This window comes from Danio rerio, chromosome 4 (genome assembly GCF_052040795.2).
Source record: "Danio rerio strain M-AB ecotype USA chromosome 4, GRCz13ab, whole genome shotgun sequence".
In the NCBI taxonomy this organism is placed as follows: Eukaryota; Metazoa; Chordata; class Actinopteri; order Cypriniformes; family Danionidae; genus Danio; species Danio rerio.
The window spans coordinates 5,694,178-5,713,255 of record NC_141024.2 but is presented as its reverse complement, the minus strand read 5'-3'; the positions used below and the strand labels follow the sequence as shown (position 1 = coordinate 5,713,255).

Genomic DNA, 19,078 nt, shown 5'->3' with positions numbered 1-19,078 from the left:
ATGCGACCACACCCGAGCATACACATATACGATTAAGGCAGAAGTATATTTCAGCCTTAAGCCAAAAGAAAATGAATGAATGATACTAATCACAATATTGTTAGTTACATATTTTTGCAATGATTTCTAATTAAAACATGAATATTTTGCACAATTTGGAATGCTAATTTCACTGCTTAATGACATTTAGCATTAAAATAATAAATAAAAAAAGATTGTTGTCTTTTTTCTTATTTTGAGATCTGTTTAAATTAATTATTAGATAGCAAAATATCAAGAAGCTTCAATCACAACAAATGTGATTTTAAGCTCTAAAATAAAAACCTTTTCATTTGAAAATATGAGCAAAACGAAAAATAAAAACAATGATTAACATTTTACCAAAACCGATACCTAATAAATCCGGAGAAACTTTTCTTCTGTCTTTACACAGGCACACACACACACACACACACACACCCACACACACACACACACACGAAATAAAAACTGGCAATATATTTTAACAAGTTGTATTTTAAACCCCAAATGATCTTTGAACTGTTTTCCTGTACTGCTCCAATATAATGCTAAACAGTGTGCCTATGACCACAGGAAGTGTTAAATGAGTATGCAAACAATGACAAATCCCAACACAATGCTGCGATTCAAACATTAAGCTGAATTAGCCTTTACTCAGAAAGTGAGAAGGAAATCCTAATCTTTAACAAAACCTGACCGGCCAGAGAGGCACTTCCTGTTTCATCCCAGTAATGCGGGTTTAGTGTAATATTTCATTACCATAACCTCAACAGCAACAGCATAAGCGTACTTTAAAACCCCTAAGCTTCTCTCAATGAAAGTCTGAAGAGCACCCACCATAGATTGTGTCGGTAAAATGCGCTACTATTAATGTCGCGGCAGCTGTTGCCTAGAGAGAAGAGTGCGCTGTGTGAAGCGTGAGAGGATTACGCCGCGGTGCAGTCATCCCCTGCTGACGTTATTATCTAAGTCAACAGCAAGCCTCAAATCCCCCCGCTCCATCAAGAGATTTTTTTAAAAGCATGACTATTACATAACCCTGTGCCATATCAGTGTGCAAATCAAGCATGCAGTGAGAGATCGCAGTGATTAATCTTTACGTTAAAGCAATAAGAGGTGCTGTTTTCAGGATGGATGGATGGCTTTTGGACCATGAGTAAAGCACACAGTTACACAGACGAGTGTGCGGCGGCCTAATTTACAGACCTTTACTCACAAAGACATATCATTGTGTCTGAAAGCCCTTTAAAGGAGGACTTATGCAAAAATCACTTATTATAAGGTTGTGTGGTAACATTGTGTGAATATATCCAGGCTCTAATAGTAAAGAGTTATTAATTCTGCTTTTTTTATAATCACACTTGATAAAAACAGGCAGCAGAAACACTTTGATTTACATTCTGCCTTTGTACACGTCATCAGAGGGCGAAAGCCCCACCCATTAGGGACGATCTCATCCTCATTAACATAAACAGCCCTGAATGAGAAGCAGCCGACCGCCATTAGAGCTTTCAGCTGCTGAAGATAACGTCAGCGACTGAGAGGATTAAAAATGTGGAGATTTAGGATGCACAAATGAACAGATTTCTATCTCTTTTTCTCGCTCACGTGTTACATGCCAGCACTTATTTGGTTATTTTGTTGCTTATTTTTGTATCTCTTCATGTGTTTCTGTCTGTCACCCAGTCCCCTTCTGTACTTGCTCTGCCTACTCCCGTCTCTGATTGGCTGTTTCACTTGTTCTTCCTGCAACCAATTCCATCTCTCCTGCTACCTGATTGGTTACCACTCTGCCCAAGTCCCAGCCGATCCCTGCATGCCACCTGGCTTTTAAGGGTGCATTCACATCTGTAGTTCGCTTCATTTGGTCCGACCCAATGGCAATAAATGATACATTGTAGCATTTTCTGTTGTCTTTGGGTCGTTTTCACACAACACTGCTGGCTTTGGTCTGAATTAAACGAAAAGAACCAAAATGCACTCATCTGACAAAACCCACATCATTCATTGGCCAGATGTTGTTGAACATAGTTCCTAAACTGCTTATCGATTGGTCAGAATTCATGTGTGGAAAAATGCCAATGGAACTCCCGCAAGTAAACAAACCAGCAGACACAAGTAGTCAGTGGTTCATATATACATTATATTCATAAAGACTGTCATTTGCTTGGTCTCTAAATGAATCATCAGTTTTGAATGAATCACTTGAATGTTTGATTCTTCGAATGAGTAATCCATGATAGCACCTTGCTGCCATCAACTATTGGTTTAAATGTCAACTTTATTTATCGATGACACACAAATCAAAGCATTGTTTAGTATCATTATGAGAAAATAAATTCTAAAACAATATTCAAATTTGAGCATTTTAAAATGAGCCGAATCACACACAGACGTTATTTTAAATAAAATATTTCCCATTATAGATTGATACAACTTGGACCGCTTTCTAGCCACAATCAAGCTGTGCCACAGTTTGATGTCAGACCAATTATTTTCTCTATCCATTTCTAAAGAAACCAAGCCATGAAAAAGAAAATGACATGTTTTAAAATAAATGCCCTGAATTTGCATTTGCCCAAAGCTGAAAGATCAAGTCCAACAAGAGTCAACGATGCTGGGAAGAGATTGCATCGGACCCCCTCTTGCTCTGCTCGGCAGAAGCCACACGCTGTGCACACAGATGGCTTTGGACTATTTTCATTCCAGAAGGGTAAGCTTACATCCCGAAGACCACCCTGTTGCTTTCTCCCCTCTTACCTTCCTAACTGAAGGCTCGGAGATCTCTCCATCCTTCTTTTTCTTCAGCATGACAGAGCAGCCAACAAAAGAAACAACGCTAAAAGGAAAAACCGGTGTAGAGGACTTGTATACTACCGTTATGCGCCACCGGTCTGAACTGATCCATTGGCTTGTGCCGCACAATGCTAGACTGTTCCCTTTGTGCATCACTTTTAATTGTTAATTGTTTCAAGGCTGGAAGAATTCTGGCTTGAAAAAAAAATGTGTGTCTGTGTGTTTGTGAAGGCTTTTGGGGTGGGGTTTCAGAAGGTGATTACTTTGTCTAATGCTCAAGATAACGACACATGCCAAGGACACATACTGCCACCAAATACAATTACAATACACTCTTTGTGCTTTTCCTCGGAAGACAAGGGACAGAACGGATGTCAATTACTCTGGTATGTTCTTCAGTTCTTTCAACCTTACCTTTGGAGCTAACGTCAGTCTCAAAAGCTGTGCTTCCATCCAAAGATGAGAGTTACTGTGCGTTCACACCGAAAGCAGCAAGAGCATCAAAGGAACTGGAAGTCATTCATTTTCGATGTAAGCTGCACGTCTTTGCCAGTGTGGGCATTGAGGAGACTTGAAATCAAGTCAACTTTATGGTAATGTCCTATGAGGTGGTTTGATGGCAAGTAATCGGAATGTTGAAGTCCACCGCTTTAGAGGATGCCAGAGAACACAGTCCTATGAACTTTGGTTCTGTCCACAGTTTTTCTCAAGGGTTTGCTTATTCCAGTCACCGTATTTCCAATACTCTACTTACAGCTAAACAGATATCTTTTATCTTACACTTTCGCCAACTGGTGAAGTTTGTTCCTCGTTGCTGTCGCCACTGGCTTGCATGGTTCGGGACCTGTAGAGCTGCGCATCCATGGATTTGCTCTTCAGTGTTTGGACTCCCAGCAGTGAATATTAAACCACACTGAACAGAACTTAAACTCTGAAAACTGAACTGACACGGTTTCAAATCAATATAGTCTATGTGAAGCTGCTTTGACACAATCTACATTGTAAAAGTGCTAAAGAAATAAAGGTGAATTCAATTGAATGCGTTTAAAGTCTTGATTTGAACGCACCTATTGTTGGAGCACATCTGATCATTTCATCATAGGTGCTGAAGGTGGATTCTCCCTGCTTTGACTGAACTCTTGGAATTACTAATTTGCTTGATTCTAATGCCCTCAGTGAGCTGTTAGGTTTGTATTCAGTGAGCATATCAGTAATGTCCCTAGGTGCTTTGATTTGCAAATAAAGCAACGTTATTATCCAATGAGTCAAAGTAAACAAAACTGACACTTCCTGATAAACTGGCACCCACAATCAAAAAGAAAAAATGGAATTTGCTGCAATAAGAAAAGCAATCCCCCTTCTCAAGCGCCCTCCTGCCCCTTCTGCTGTTCACTTTCACTTTCTTCCACGACACCTCTACGCCATCCAACGCCCCCATCAACCCCCATCTCCCCCGCTCTCCACTTTCGTGCGAGACACCTCTATATCCTCGGGTAGCATGCCGGATCAGTTACCCCGATCTGTTCCGGGACCTTGCAATTCACAAATTAAGCACTGCAATAACCATTTTGATGATAGACTTTGGCTGAGGGATTTTAGATTGACCAAAACTACCTTTCCGATTTTTTACAACATACTCGCTTCACTGGTTTGTATATTAACACCATCTCATCGGCCCATTTTTGTTATCATATGATCTTCTTAAACAAAATCACATGATGTTTTTGATGCGCACACAGGATTTTATTTGGTAAATGTGTTTCTTTTGCAGTTTATTCCAAAATGCACATAAAAAGGGTGGATTTAAACGGAGCATAGTCACCTTTACGGCTTGTTGATGATCAACTGTTCAATTCAATTCATCTTTTTTCCTATTGCGCTTCTACTATGTAGATTGCTGATGTCAAAGATGTCAAAGCAGCTTGACATTGAAGTTCTAGTAAACTGAAACTGTGTCGGTCCAGTTTTCGGAGTTGAAGTTCAGTTCGGTGTGGTTAAAATTTCACTGGTGAAAGTCCAAACACTGAGGAGCAAATCTATCGATGTGCAGCTCCACAAGTCCCGAACCAAGCAAGCTAGTGGCGAGGAACACAACTTCACCATTTGACGAAAGCTAAGGAAAAAAAACCTTGAGAGAAATTAGGCTCAGGAGGACACAACCATTTCTCCTCTGTATAAAAGTCTTGTGCAGAGCTGCAGTCTAGGCACTGGAGGCTGGAGAACTGTTGACCTCTAACAAGTCAAATGTGCCAAGACTTTAGAAATATTTCATTAATGGAAAGTATGACAGTTTCTTGATATATACTTTTAATGACAACTCATTCATCCAAAAGAAAACATCAAGAAGATGAAGATGGAGGCTGTTCTGTATGTATTCAGTGGTCCACATCCCATATTTCTTCATTGGTGAATTATTACACTTTTTTCCCAGTATGACCTCACACCTTTCCCATAGACTTGAATCACAGATCACTTTATCTAGGGAGTTTAGAAAGTCAAATATTTGAGAGCTATTGGCTTATGTGGGCTGCTGCACATTTGCACAAGACTAATACTCTTATTAAAACCTTCACAGAGCTCAAACAGAAATGAACGTCACAAGTTACATCAAGGTCATGGGTTTGATTCCCACAGTACTCGAGAACTGATAGCAACTGGTGAAATATTACAGTAAAGTTATTTTGGGTTCTTTGTTGAATCAGGAGCACAAGCAAATGCTGAGAAAATGAGAGTAATGGGTTTATTTACATGAGTTTCAAAATGAAGATGCCTATATATAGTTATCAATAATATATATGTAGCATTCATACATTGCATCATTAATCATCTGATTGATGTATTCATTATCCTTAGCACTATTTTGATGACTCCCAAACAGACACTTTTACTGATAATAAGTAACTTTGTGACTACATTTCAACTTACTCTACTAACTAACCTCTAACCAATTGTATTTCTCATTGGAGGGTTGTTTCTTATTTATGTAATGTCTAAAGCTATTAAGTATAAAAGTGTAACAACATACTGTACTTCAAGGTTGATTTGGATAAAAAGTGGCTGTCAAATTCACTAATGTAAATGTCTATACTGTAAGTTACTCGAAAACGCATTCAAGCACCCAAACACAGATGCAAATCTTTGACCTGCTTTGTAAATGTGTGGCTGAGTGAGTTTTACAAATGAAATGCGTTACTTTTTAAAGGTTTTTGGCGTTAAATTAAATGCGACTATTATTCAAGTAGCTTGATTCAATGTTAAAGGATGCTATTGACTCTGAAAATAGGTGTCCTATAAAAATACATTAGTTTATGTGCTAATGTATTGCATTATACTGCTATCCAAGACAATTCAAGCATACGAATAAACTTAGGTCATATGTTAGACGTTATTTTTGCTCCCATTCAGACACTGTTTGCATGGTTTGAGTTCACTTAAAAAAGCTGTTTGTTTATCAAGAAGCTAAAGATAAATTGAAATGAATACAAAGTTATTGAATATTCAAGAAAAATCATGTAGAAGCTTACGCAATATATATATAAAAAAAAAAACAGACAATCATATCCTAAAACAAAGCATTACAGTCCTCTTTAAATGATGCCAGACTGCTCCCTAAAAAAAACAAGGTATTTAATATCTTTTAGAGGTTAATATGAATGGATTTATGTCTTAAACCAGATGCAGAAAAGCTTCATTTCAGAGAATGACAACACAAAGGCCGTATGTTACCGGAGGAGAGAATCAGGCCACATGAGCAGCACTTCCATGAAAAAAAGATCACTTATGTAAGAACGAGGAAAAAAGGACTACTAGACCCTCGCATTGGGTTAACGCTAGATTTCAGACACACTGCTGCTGAGAGCTGATGATTACAGAACAGGGCAGGGTGAAAACACTCATGTTTCCTGTAAACGGATGTCCGAGTGTTCGCAGTCCAGCTAAAGCATGTTTTTCACGGTGAGAGCTTCCGCAATGAACGCAAACACACAGCCGCTGAAGCCTTTTTCCAATGTTACTCCAGGATAATCATTACCACGGCTCTGTACAAAGCCCCAGTGAGCTGCAACATTGGTCATGACTTGTGATGAAATGTAAACATTGCTGATACGAATCTTCTGTCCATATAACTTGCATCTTGTATCACCTGCTATAAATATACCATTGTTTGAAATCTTTATTTTGTATATGTATGTACATGCATTTATTTATTTATTTGTAATTTATTAATTTTACTGTTTTTTTAAAACAATTTTGTATGTGTTTTTTTCTGTAGCACAGGTTCAAAGTTCCTAAAAAAATATTAAAGACACATATTTTTAAAAAAAAAGTGTGTATCCGATTGTAATCAAAGCTAAACGTTCAGATCCAAAGTGTCCTTTTGTTTCACAGAATACCTGCTTTGGTTTCTATGAACATGACATTGTGTTAAGGCAAAACTAACAGTAACAGGTTCTTTTTATATTGATGTTATTTTTTATTACATTACAAGTTGTTGTGTGATTACCATATGCCACATGATTACATCTTGTTAGACAGTGGCAGGTATGTGGAGAAAGCTGAAATATTTCAAACCAACCACACCAGACTAGCAGTTTGACATGCACTTCACAACAACACAACCGTGTTTCAGGAAAAACTGTCTGCATGTATAATACAAAACATGTTTTTTTTTTTTTGGCACGAGACGGTGACGGTGTAAAAAAAACTCCTGTGCAAAATCTCAGAGTAGTCAGAATAAGAAGAGTATAGTTTGACACTGATTTAAAACTAAAAATGTGTTGTTTTCTTCCTTCCTTTCTTGCTTTTTTTTGCCATTCACATGGAAATTATAACCCTGGACCAATGTCCAATTGAATATACACAACTAACAAATTGCATTTGGACTGAGAGTTATCATATTGTGATACAGCATATGGCATTTTTACAAAATTACAATCAAAATATAATGTTGGAGCATTTTTGGTATATTTTACCAAATACTAGTGCAATTTCTACCATTTTACAATTATGTTTGCCAATAGTTTCGCATCTTAAGTGTCAATAGTCAACATCAAATGAAACCCTTTATTATTATGTCAATTTCTGACAAATAAAATTCTCTAAAAGATATTCTTTCTGCTAGCGTTGGAATAGATGACACCAGACCTCCATTTACCTTTATTTTTCAGTGCCACTTAATCTATCAACAAAGTTCTTATAATCAATGGTGGATGCAGGATGCACTGCTTAACATTTTTAAGGACACCATGATGCATTTATTTCATGAACGTTCCAAAAAAAAAAAAAAAAAAAAACATTTAATTGAAATAATGTCTTGACTGTCTAATCAATTAAATGGATTCTTGCTGAATAACAGTACTTTTTTGAAAGTAGTTTATGTAGGCAGCTTACTAAGCTTTGGAAGTGAGCCGACAATTCATTACTGTCTGACTACAAGCCACAAAATCAACCAGACAGTACGTCCACGTTTACTAAAGGTCACACTGAAAAAGCTACCGCATGTAGCGGAGATGCTGATGATCAAAAATTGGTAATATGGACTTAATTTGGGTTTTTATTGCGATAACAATATTATTGAGAACAATTCATGTCCACTGAGTGACCAAAAAAAGTCAAATATCTTTAGAGGAAAGGGTGAATTTTCATATCATACACAAAAAAGATTTTCAGTTCTGTTCCTGGATGCCTGCAGAGCTCAACCACATTTAAACACACTGAAGCAGCATGATTTCTTCTTCATTCTGTTATGATCAAAACATTTCTAGTCTCAAAAATGAGCTCTTTTAAAGGGGTGGTCCACTACAATATCATATTTTAAACTTTAGTTCAAGTGAAATGTAGCTGTGTGAACATAAACAACATCTCTGAAAGAAAGACGCTCAAAGTTCAATGCAGCGGGAGACATTGGCTTTTACAGAGCTAGCTTGGCAAAGCCAACAGCGAATGAAGTTTGGGAAATACAAAAAAATACATCCGGATTAATGAGATCATAAACCCTTCAGGTTATGCGCATACACCCTGCGAAGGGACGTGGTTAGAGGCGCTGTAACGTTATCGCAGATAAAGCTAAAATGCTGTCCAAACGCAAACGCTGCTATTTCCACAGAGCTCCTTCTATTTCTGTATTTGGGCGTCCAAAGGACACGACACAAAAAGAAAAGAGCTAACAACTTAATGTTAAATTGATCTGCGAATCAATGAAAATTATGTTAGCTGACCAATCAGAGCCTCTTGAGGGCGGGCATTAAGAGGAACTAGGAAATATGAGTCGTTTAAAGGTAAGAAGAGTACATAAATATATACACTAGATATCGCATAGCGTCAATAGCGCCGCCACATTTGAACAGTGCTCCCAGGACACTAGTCAAGACAGTGTGCCAATGTGAAGATGCTGGACTTTAGCGCCGTCTACGGGTGCAGTAACGAGCAAACAAAGAAAACAAAGCCCAAAGGCAAAACATTTCATAGGTAAGATTTACAGTAGTTTACGTTTTTGTCTTATATGAACTTTTGCGCTAAACAGGTAACATTATTGATGATAATACAGTCACTTACTGCATTCACCAGCAAAGTAGCTCCAACTCACACTAAATATGCTGATAATGCTAGTTTTGTTTAATAAAATCAGCAAACAATGCAAAAGAAATATGACAACGAGATGCTGCGGTGCCAGAAACTTGAAATATTGTCTGCTAGTGAAGGAGTCGTTCATAATGGAGACACAAACGAATCACTCCCTCCGTCAGTGTGAGAAGTGAAAGCAGGAGAGGAGGTGTGTTTCAGGACACGGATTGGATCAAAACTAACAGGGAGGATGGATATAGTACATGTCCATACACACAAACACACACTCTTTGTCAGGAATGCCTGTGAAATCCCTTATCCATCAATGTAGAAAAGTGATGTAATATTAAAATTTTCGTAATTTAAAAAAAATTTTGCATACTGACCTCCGGGAAAACTCCCGATCATAGATATATGTGTTTATATCTGGCTCTGGATGGCCACAGTCCTCCACTGCAGCTTGGTCCTGAATTCATTTCAACGGAGCGCTACCCTTTACTAAAATGGCGGCTCTATCGACCCATTCCTTCCAATAGACAACAACAGGGTAGGTTCATCTAATGTATATATCTAGGAGCAGAGTAGCTGTATATAATCAAAGTAAGATATATGAACAAATCACGTGATTTATTTACAAATTATGCAAGAGCACATTGCTTTGCATCTTATAAACAAATCAAAGCCTTAAAATACAGTCCAGACCACCCCTTTAAAAACTCAACTGGTGTTATGAAGTGAATTTCAGAAAGTCTGTCAGTTAATCGTCCGTAAACAGGCTCAAACACCCAAAACTAATTGCACATGTGTGTTTAGTGAAATAATTATGCCAAAGTTTTATGAATATTACAATAAGTATATACATACCTACACTAGTCTCACGGTTCGGTTACGATTATCATGCCATCGATTCGGTTCAATTCGATATTTCGGTGCATCACGGTGGATTGACGATGCTTTTATATTTTTTTCACAGCAGCAGCTCTTGTATTAAAATGTATGAATATATTTATATATATATATAGGTTATTATTTGTAATACAATTGTGTCATTTAATACAAACAGTCAGATATATAAACTGTAACTTTGAAAAAAACGAGCATTAAGCAAATAATATAAACAAATATAAATATCCAGCTCAATTTCTGATCCTTGTCTAGTTCTCTTACACCCCTTTGATTGGGATTGATTGGGTTGCGATTGGCTCTTGCGCGCTGCGCTCTTTAGATGAATGATAAGCGGCAGGGGCGATCTCACAGCTGATCTATGATAGACACGGTGGAGAAAACTCTGCAGACACGCGCTCGTTTCTGTATCCAAAAGTAACGCTGTAAAACAGCCGAGAGGAGAAGAAAAGCCATATATATATATATATATATATATATATATATATATATATATATTTTTTTTTTTTTATTATTATTATTTTTTTTTTTTTTTTTTTATTGTGGGGATAATTTTTACAAGTAAATTGCAAATGATAAAATATCACTAATCAGTAGAGGTATAAACCTTTCTTCAGCCACCATCTGCATCGTCTTACTGCTCTATACATTATGGATGTGTGCTAATTTAAGCAAATAAAAACTGAATAATGAATGCAAAGCATCGTGCAGTGATGGTTTACGTCGTCAGCTAATCCTAATAAAGTGTGGATGAGGAACAGAAGCCAAAACAGTCTCTGGCTCTCCCACAACCCCGCAGCGATTCCTGTCACAATGATGAAAGGCATGACTGGTGTGCCAAGATATTGTTTAGACTACAATTTGGTAATTGCACTGGCAAAATGGGGGCATTTACTTGGCGATGTAGAAAGTGATAGTAGAGGCACAGCAAGACAAGAAGATGATAATAAGTTGGAGAAGATCTCAAAGACCTAAAATGCACAAACCTCAGCAGGATAGAGCTGCAAACAACAGTTGAAAAAGCTCCTATCGTCACGCCGAGCGCTGAGACAATAAACAAGGACACTTGTAATGGAAATTTCATGAGACATGATAGTCTGGAATTTACTCCAGGACAAAAGGTTGCACATGCGCACGCATTCTTACATAATCACACTATGAAGCAAGGACGTTTATCACCAGGGATGTCAGAATCGATGTAGTTCGACACATTAACTGGTTTTACTGTTAAATGGAGAAAAAAAACTGTACAGGGCAAGAAAAATAGTGAACTGTACAATACATAACAGGGTTCAACACTAATGATTTTTTCTACCGATCTAATCGGGCCAGTGGTTTAGATTTTACTTGCCCTCTCAAAATTTTTACTGGGCCCACCAAAAAAAAAAAAAAAAAAAAAAAGAAGTTAATAGCTATTTTTAGCCACATATTTTAAATAATGTGTCAAAAATAATGTCTGTGAATGTAGAACTTCAATACTTAATGTTAATAAATGTATTATGAGCAAAATTCATAGTGTTATGCATACAAAAAGAGCACTATAAAAATGTGGAGGTATTTTATTGCTGTTTGAAATTATTTAACAAAAGGTGGCTGACTTGTCAAACTGACGCAAAATGTGCAAAACATCACTTCATTTTTTTGTTGTGTCGCTCCCACGTAAATGTCTGCTTCCAAGATGTTTAAAACAGGCATTTTCTTTTAGCCTTATAATTTGATGTTGCAGCTATGTTACCGTTTCTTCGCTGTACTGCTTGTCACTAGATTATGGAAAGAAAAAAAATAGCTGATCCAGCAAAAAATAGATGCTCAAAACATCAAATCACATAAGAGGAACTGAAAAGCAATATGGCGCTTACGACATCACAGAGAAGACATTTAAAGACTTTAAAGCACAAACTTGAAATGCACGCAGTTGACAAATAGTTGCAGGCAAGTGAAACTTTAGTGAAAAAGCAGCACTGTCCCAATCGGGCCAGTAATGATCCTGTCTACTGTCCCAAACGTCTCTCACACTGAGCCACCAGGCAGTCCTTATTGTTAAGCACTGCATAAACATTCGAATAACCACATCATGTGTAGTGGAAAAATGTAAATACCTGACGTACTTCAATCCGGAGGACAAAATAATCAAAAACTGCAAAATTGTAACTACAAATTGATGGCATTTGCTGCAGAAGAAAGCAAAAATTATTCAAAAAAAAAAACTAAAAACTATTTTTTAATCTCACACTCTGAGCTTTTCATTACAGAGTGGCAGCAACGTCAGCCTGAGGTCCAGAACATCTCCAGAGAACCATTAATTTGTTCTCTGTGGAAAGATGATCGCACAGAGATTTACAAGTCTTTTTTTTTTGTTCCATCAAGCACCAGCATTGAGTGGTGCAGCAATAGAAACCATTATAACCTGAAAAATAAAGCAATATGATGCAGCATAGCATAATACAACTAATGAAAAAAAAAACAATAATAATAAATAACAACAAAATAACAACATAATATTGGTGAACTGACAGAATGAAATGCAAATTGCTTTAATAAAATGTTTGCATGCATAGTTATAGTGATAGGTGTTTTTAAAAATGACAAAATGATGTTGTCAACATTATCCACGCTATAACAAGCCTCATTTAAACTCAGATAGAGAAAAAGGCATGGCAAGATAACAAACATGGAGAGACTATGCCAATCAGTACTAAAATTATTTCTGAAGAATCATGTGGCACTAAAAACTGGGGTAATGGTGCTGAAAATTCAGCTTTGCATCACGGGAATACAGAATCTTTTTGTAAACCTATTCAATCTAAGAATGAACATTTCTACACGTAACACTATATTACTGTGTATTAAAATGCCAAAATGTTCATATACCTTCACAAAGAGTTATTGGTTGCTAGTAAAAAAAGCAGCAATAACTAAGGAACGGCAGGACAAGAGTCCACCTACCAAAGATTTGATATGGAGACAATGACCTGTTCTCTAGACACTACAGATAAATTCTATAAAACTTAGCTGTAATGGTTATTGCATAAATGGCTAGAGTACATGTAACTATGGAGTGTTTTGAAACAAGCCATGTTTCTTGTTTCCCTATATGTACAATATGTGAGGTATTTACTGAGTATTTTTGACCCATATTTGCTGGTCATGGGATGTTTCTGCAGATACTGCGAGAACAGAGAACACGTCCTGTGAGAAATGAGATGCTGGGTTCTTCCCTGGTTCTTCCTGAGGTTCACATGACCTTCACACGCTTTAATGAAAAATTTAAACATTACAGCATTCATACAATGATTTATTGTTTTTCTCCTTTTCATAATATATACTACGCATAAAAACTTTAAATATATGTTGCACAATACAAATAAAACTACTTTTAATACGAATTTCAGCAAATAAAGTGTGTTCATGCCTTTAATAAGATTTTCATTAATGTTTACTTTCACCGTCTCATTAAGGGAAACTTCTGAGATGAATAAGTGATATCTCTGAACTTTAATAATAAATCTATATCAAATGCTGCGCTTCCTACCTCCTTTATTCAGACGCAAAGACTTCCGGGACTTCTTGAGCAAGTTTTACGCTCAAGTCTGCATCGATGCGTCCTGGATTTCAAGAATGCATCCGGGAAATTTCAGGCGACCTCCGTTCTTGAGGTCTTGAGTTTCGAAACTGAACTTTGGCAGTTAATGATGACGAGAACACAAGATCGCTGAAGAACGCATATTGAGAAACAACCCTATTCATTATACTTCCTTAATAATAACAATAATAATGAAATAAAAAAAATAGAAATATAATGCTTTTCCTCTAAAGATACATTATACTGTTATACTCATTTCTGAAGGAGAGGTGAGGGATTGTAAACCCTATAAAGAACTTGTTCCTGCTGACCTGTTTGTTCTGTTATTTATTTATTTGACTTTTTGCTGTAAATTGTATTTTTTAGGTGTATGTGAAAATAAATACAAGATAAAAGTAAAAAAAAAAACATTTTAACCAGCATTGCATGTTGGTAAATGTGTGCGTTTACAAAAAAATTGACATACTGGTGCATTTGAAAAAAATTAAATAATTAAATAAGTCAGATATTGATTTATAAGGTCTGGTTTATACTCGACGCATCCGCTAGTCCACTAGAGTGCACGTAGAGAATGTGACGTCATCGTGGAGGTTCGCTTTGGGTGCATGCGACATGCCTTCGGCAGGCGAAGCGCATGATTTTTTTTGAGACTCGTGCGAACAGTGTGTGAGGTGCCCATTTGATTTGAGTTGAATATGAACCACTTTGAAAAGATTTTGTCTGAAACAGTACGACTGTACAGACATCTTTATGATCCGTGATCACAGAGATAACCTGATGATCAATAACTCTTGGCTAGAAATTGCAACAGGCGTGGGAAAGGAGGAAAGTGTTTGTTAAAAGGTTTGGGAAAAACTTGAGGGATAAGTTTGTTAAAGCCAAACGAGGCCATGGCAAAATTACAGAACACAATTACAGAACATGTTTTTCCACCATTCGTAGGTTTTACACTGATGTATATAATACAACAATTTATAAGTTACAAAACTAAAATTAAGAAACAAATTATTTCTTTGTTATCTGGAAAAGAATATTTTTAAAACCTGTCGGTTTACAATATACTGATGGCCGGTTTCTCTGGGCTTTACTGGTGATAATGGTCAGGAATGTTGGAAGAAACTAGCCAGACAGTAATGTGTGAATTGTGGAGTGGGCTAAATCTAATAAAACATCTGCATTTTTTAGTAAGTGTGTTTTTTTTTTTTTTTTTTTTTTGCTTTTATTCTTCACATAATAAAAAAATATATTTGTAGAGCAACTCATGTTCTGATGTCATTAATATTTTATTAAACTTTGATTGGTAAAGCTGTCCGAGATATAAACAAAAGCAAGTGATGCATCAAACTTTGAGAGAAAAAATAAATCCTAAATAGTTATAAAATTCCTTATAAAAACAAGAAAAATAATTAGTTCAAAAATATTGAATGATATTGATTTCACGGTCAGTTTCTTTTGACCGTCTCCAGTCATTTTAAAGAATATCACAACAGCAAATGCGGCAAGTATAAAAGCCTCGTCCGTTTCGCATGGTGCGCACAGTCAGCGGAGGTGTGCGATGCAGCAGCAGGCGAAAGTATAAATCCAGCTTTAAACATTACAAACTAATGCAATACCTCTAGAAAAATACCTATTAGCTGACTGTATTGCTAACAGAAACAAATCTTGACTAACATTTGTTGCCGTCATGCACCACCACACCATGACAAACAAAGGTCTTAACATGACAATCGATCTTTTATTCACGCTTCAATTGTTTAGAGCCTGTTGCCTTTGTTGTGAGCGGAAGTTTTATGACTTCATAGATAGTCTCCGTCCTGACATTTTCACTCTTAATCCGCAAGCTTTACAAGCCATAAAGTGACTCAGCTAGACTTTACGGTCAGAACAGAGAGGGTTTGGGTATGATGGGTACAGCATGAGTAACGTGATACAACACGGCGGGTCGCTCTGACTAATGACGGCACCAGAAATGAGAGCGCTTCAGTGCAATAGACACCGAGGATCATCTCAGGGCACTTAACCGGAGAAAGAGCTTCTGCGACGGCCATTCACATGACTCGGATAATAAATCAAACAAATGAGCTCCTAGCTAAAGACAAAACATGATCCGCCCAGACACTTGGGAATACTCTTCCATCCATGTGTTTTTATTAACACACACTGTTAAAGGCAGAGCTCACTCAAACTGTTAGTCAGCACGTGACAGAATAAAAGCCACATTGGATCAAAGGTAATGATAACAGGGATCCCATTCCACACTAAAACTAACGATTCATTGCTAAATGTTTTTGTAAAGTGGTTGCAAACAAAGTATATGAGCTGAATTTTAACAAATAAATTCAGTGGAACGTTACTCAACTGAATTTGCTTAAAATCAGCCCATATACATTGTTTGCAACCACTTATCTTAAAAGATAATGTAGTATATGAAAATCAATATTTTTTTTTGGTTCCTTCCAAATTAATTTTCCCATATTTTCACAGACTAAAAAAACGAATGTCCATGACATATCCACCATATTTTTAATATAAGTGTGGTACAATGTTTGTAATTAAACGTGTCAAGACTTCTGGTCTCATTCACTTCCATTCACTGTAAAAACAAAACAAAACAAAACAAAACAACTTATGCTGCATGATCTTGTAAAAATGTATATATTAGAGTTGCACGATACAGGAAAAATAACACATAGCACTATTTCATTTATCCTACAATATATTGCGATGTCAATACAATTTCTCTAGATGAGTCGAAAAAATGTTTGTAAAGAATCGCATAAAGCGCATAAAATATAATTCAAGTTTCTTTGTATAGCACTTGAGCCCAATAAATCTTGTACAATAAGCATTATATTTATATTATTGAGCACAATCTTTGTATATCAAACAATCTACAGTTATTCAAAGAAAAAAAATATCCTAATCAAATATATGGCGATTTCTTGTTTTCCAAAGAGTTGAAATGTATTCAGGTATACAGTAATTGAATAATCAAATGTAAAACAATACTGCATAGTCGTCGTTTTATAAACAATTCCATAATATTACTCGTTAATAATTTTTGAAAGTAACATACGATACATTTGCTTACGCCTGAATGCTTTTAAAACACTCACAGGCCTCAAAAAACACTTGTAAATTAATCAATTTTAATCCAGGCTCAACATTGCATATACTTGTGATGTGGCAATTGCGAATGATCACATTGCATTATCGATGCTGAAATTATATATTGTGCAGCCCTACACATTATATTATTCATATAATATTATAATATTAATATTTCAGTATATTTGATGGCAGGCTGACAAGTAAGAATGGAATAAAATGGCACCAAAAAATTTAAATCAACGCTATAAAAAAAACACTGTACAATAAAAAAACACTAAAGTCCATGATATTCCATGATTTGGAATATATATATATATATATATATATATATATATATATATATATATATATATATATATATATATATATATATATATATATATATATATATATATATATATAAAACTCCCTGACTTTCAATGTCTGGACTTAATATTTTAAAATCCCATGATCCATTTCAGTTCACAGCACCTCAAGAGTATTCATTTTGTTTCACCTTTATTCGTTTTTTTTTTTTTTTTGGACTCTGAAAGTGCCACTAACCTGCATTTAATAATCTTATCATATCTGTTTCAGCTTCTTCAATGCTCTGCTGAAAGAAAAAAAGTCACCTCTGATGGTCTGAGTGTGTAAATTAACAGCAAACTCACTTTTGGATGAACCACTCATTAAATGCAGACCATCCATAATTTAAACACATTTCAGATGGACGATGCAACGCTAGCAACTGTGTGCTGGAGAACACTGGAAGGTGTGACAGGTAATTTGCTTCCTGCTCGCTTGACTGATCACATTGTGGTACATGCGCTCCAGTGTTTGGCGTCGTACATGTAACGTACCTGACAGATTTGATTACCATTTCTTGAAATTCAGCCCTTCCTTTTTTTCTTCGTATCCTTAAGTCAGAAAAATAATAGGATTGTATTCCTACAAGGGCAATATATCACTGGGCTTGGCAGGGAGTTCGACCTTTCCTACAACAAAGTGTGAAAAGCACTCGAGCGGTGCAAAGCGTCTGAACTTTGATGTGGATTTTTCTGCTCTGCAGAACAGAGGTGAGGCTTACACAAAGGGTCTGCTCAAACTTTGCTAGTTTTAGTAAACAAGCCGGTGGAAATGCAGCTTCAGACTATAAGATGTTTTCTTTCAAAAGCAATCTGACTGCTTGATTCCAGTCCAATTATTGTTTGTCATCTTCAGTTAATAGAGTGTGGATTCCTTCTCCACATATGTCTACATCACAACATGCGTTCTTTCGGTTTATTAAAAGTCTTGACACTCTGCATTTGTTCTGTGAATGTATAAAAGCAATCCACCCACACCGAGAGCTCAGCTGTTACAGGGTGGTCAGACACCCCATGGACAAAATCAGATTCAGACATCACACCACTATGCTATGCAAAAAAAGATTTCTGAGACAATACCCTTTGGATATGAAGATTCAGCAGCAGTAGAGGAGAGAAGGAAAAAAAAAGAGGAAAAATGCAGAAGTGTCAATACTAGCTGACAAGATGTTCTCATGCCCCCAGTGACAGCCTAGATTCCTGAACACACACAAGCACCCACAGAGTGAAAGTTGTGGTTGTAATTGCAAACCTAAAAATGTGGCTGAGCGAACGCACTCTGACAGACATGCGAAGGTAACGTAAACCCCAGGAAACATGAGTACTGAAAACAATTCATAGAAAACACTCATTATTTGACAAATACTTTAAAAGTGGAAATGTTTTAAGCCAAAAATCAGACCGATATAAATGACAATTAAGAAGATCATTTTTTTAAGCTAGGGGGTACGCGCACATGCTTGAAGTTTTTGGTGGATTATGTGAACTCTCCATTGCTGTGACGCATTATAAACTCTAAAAAAAACACATATTATATTGCTTTAACCTAACCCTAACCCTCAAAGCAATCCAGAGGCAAATTTTGAAAGTGAAAAGCCCTGTTAAGTACAACTTTTAACAGTTTAACAATTACAAGGACAAAGGGCATACGCATGTCACTATACATTACACATACACACAAACCAACACACTTGTACATTACCTGACAAAAGTCTAGTGACCCATCCAAGTTTTAAGAACAACTAATAATAACTTGATC

The 19,078-nt window shown here is 36.4% G+C and overlaps 1 protein-coding gene across 3 annotated transcripts in view; it reads right to left on the bottom strand.

Moving 5' to 3' along the window:
• ahcyl2b (adenosylhomocysteinase like 2b) overlaps window positions 1–19,078 on the bottom strand; it is a 68,785-nt gene that overhangs the window by 23,700 nt on the left and 26,007 nt on the right. Inside the window, exon 1 of one of the 3 annotated variants that reach the window (XM_087246329.2) lies at window positions 2,782–6,390. Within the exon in view, the coding sequence (XP_087102455.2) occupies window positions 2,782–2,970 (189 nt within the window). The 5' untranslated portion in view covers window positions 2,971–6,390. 3 annotated transcript variants of the gene reach the window in all.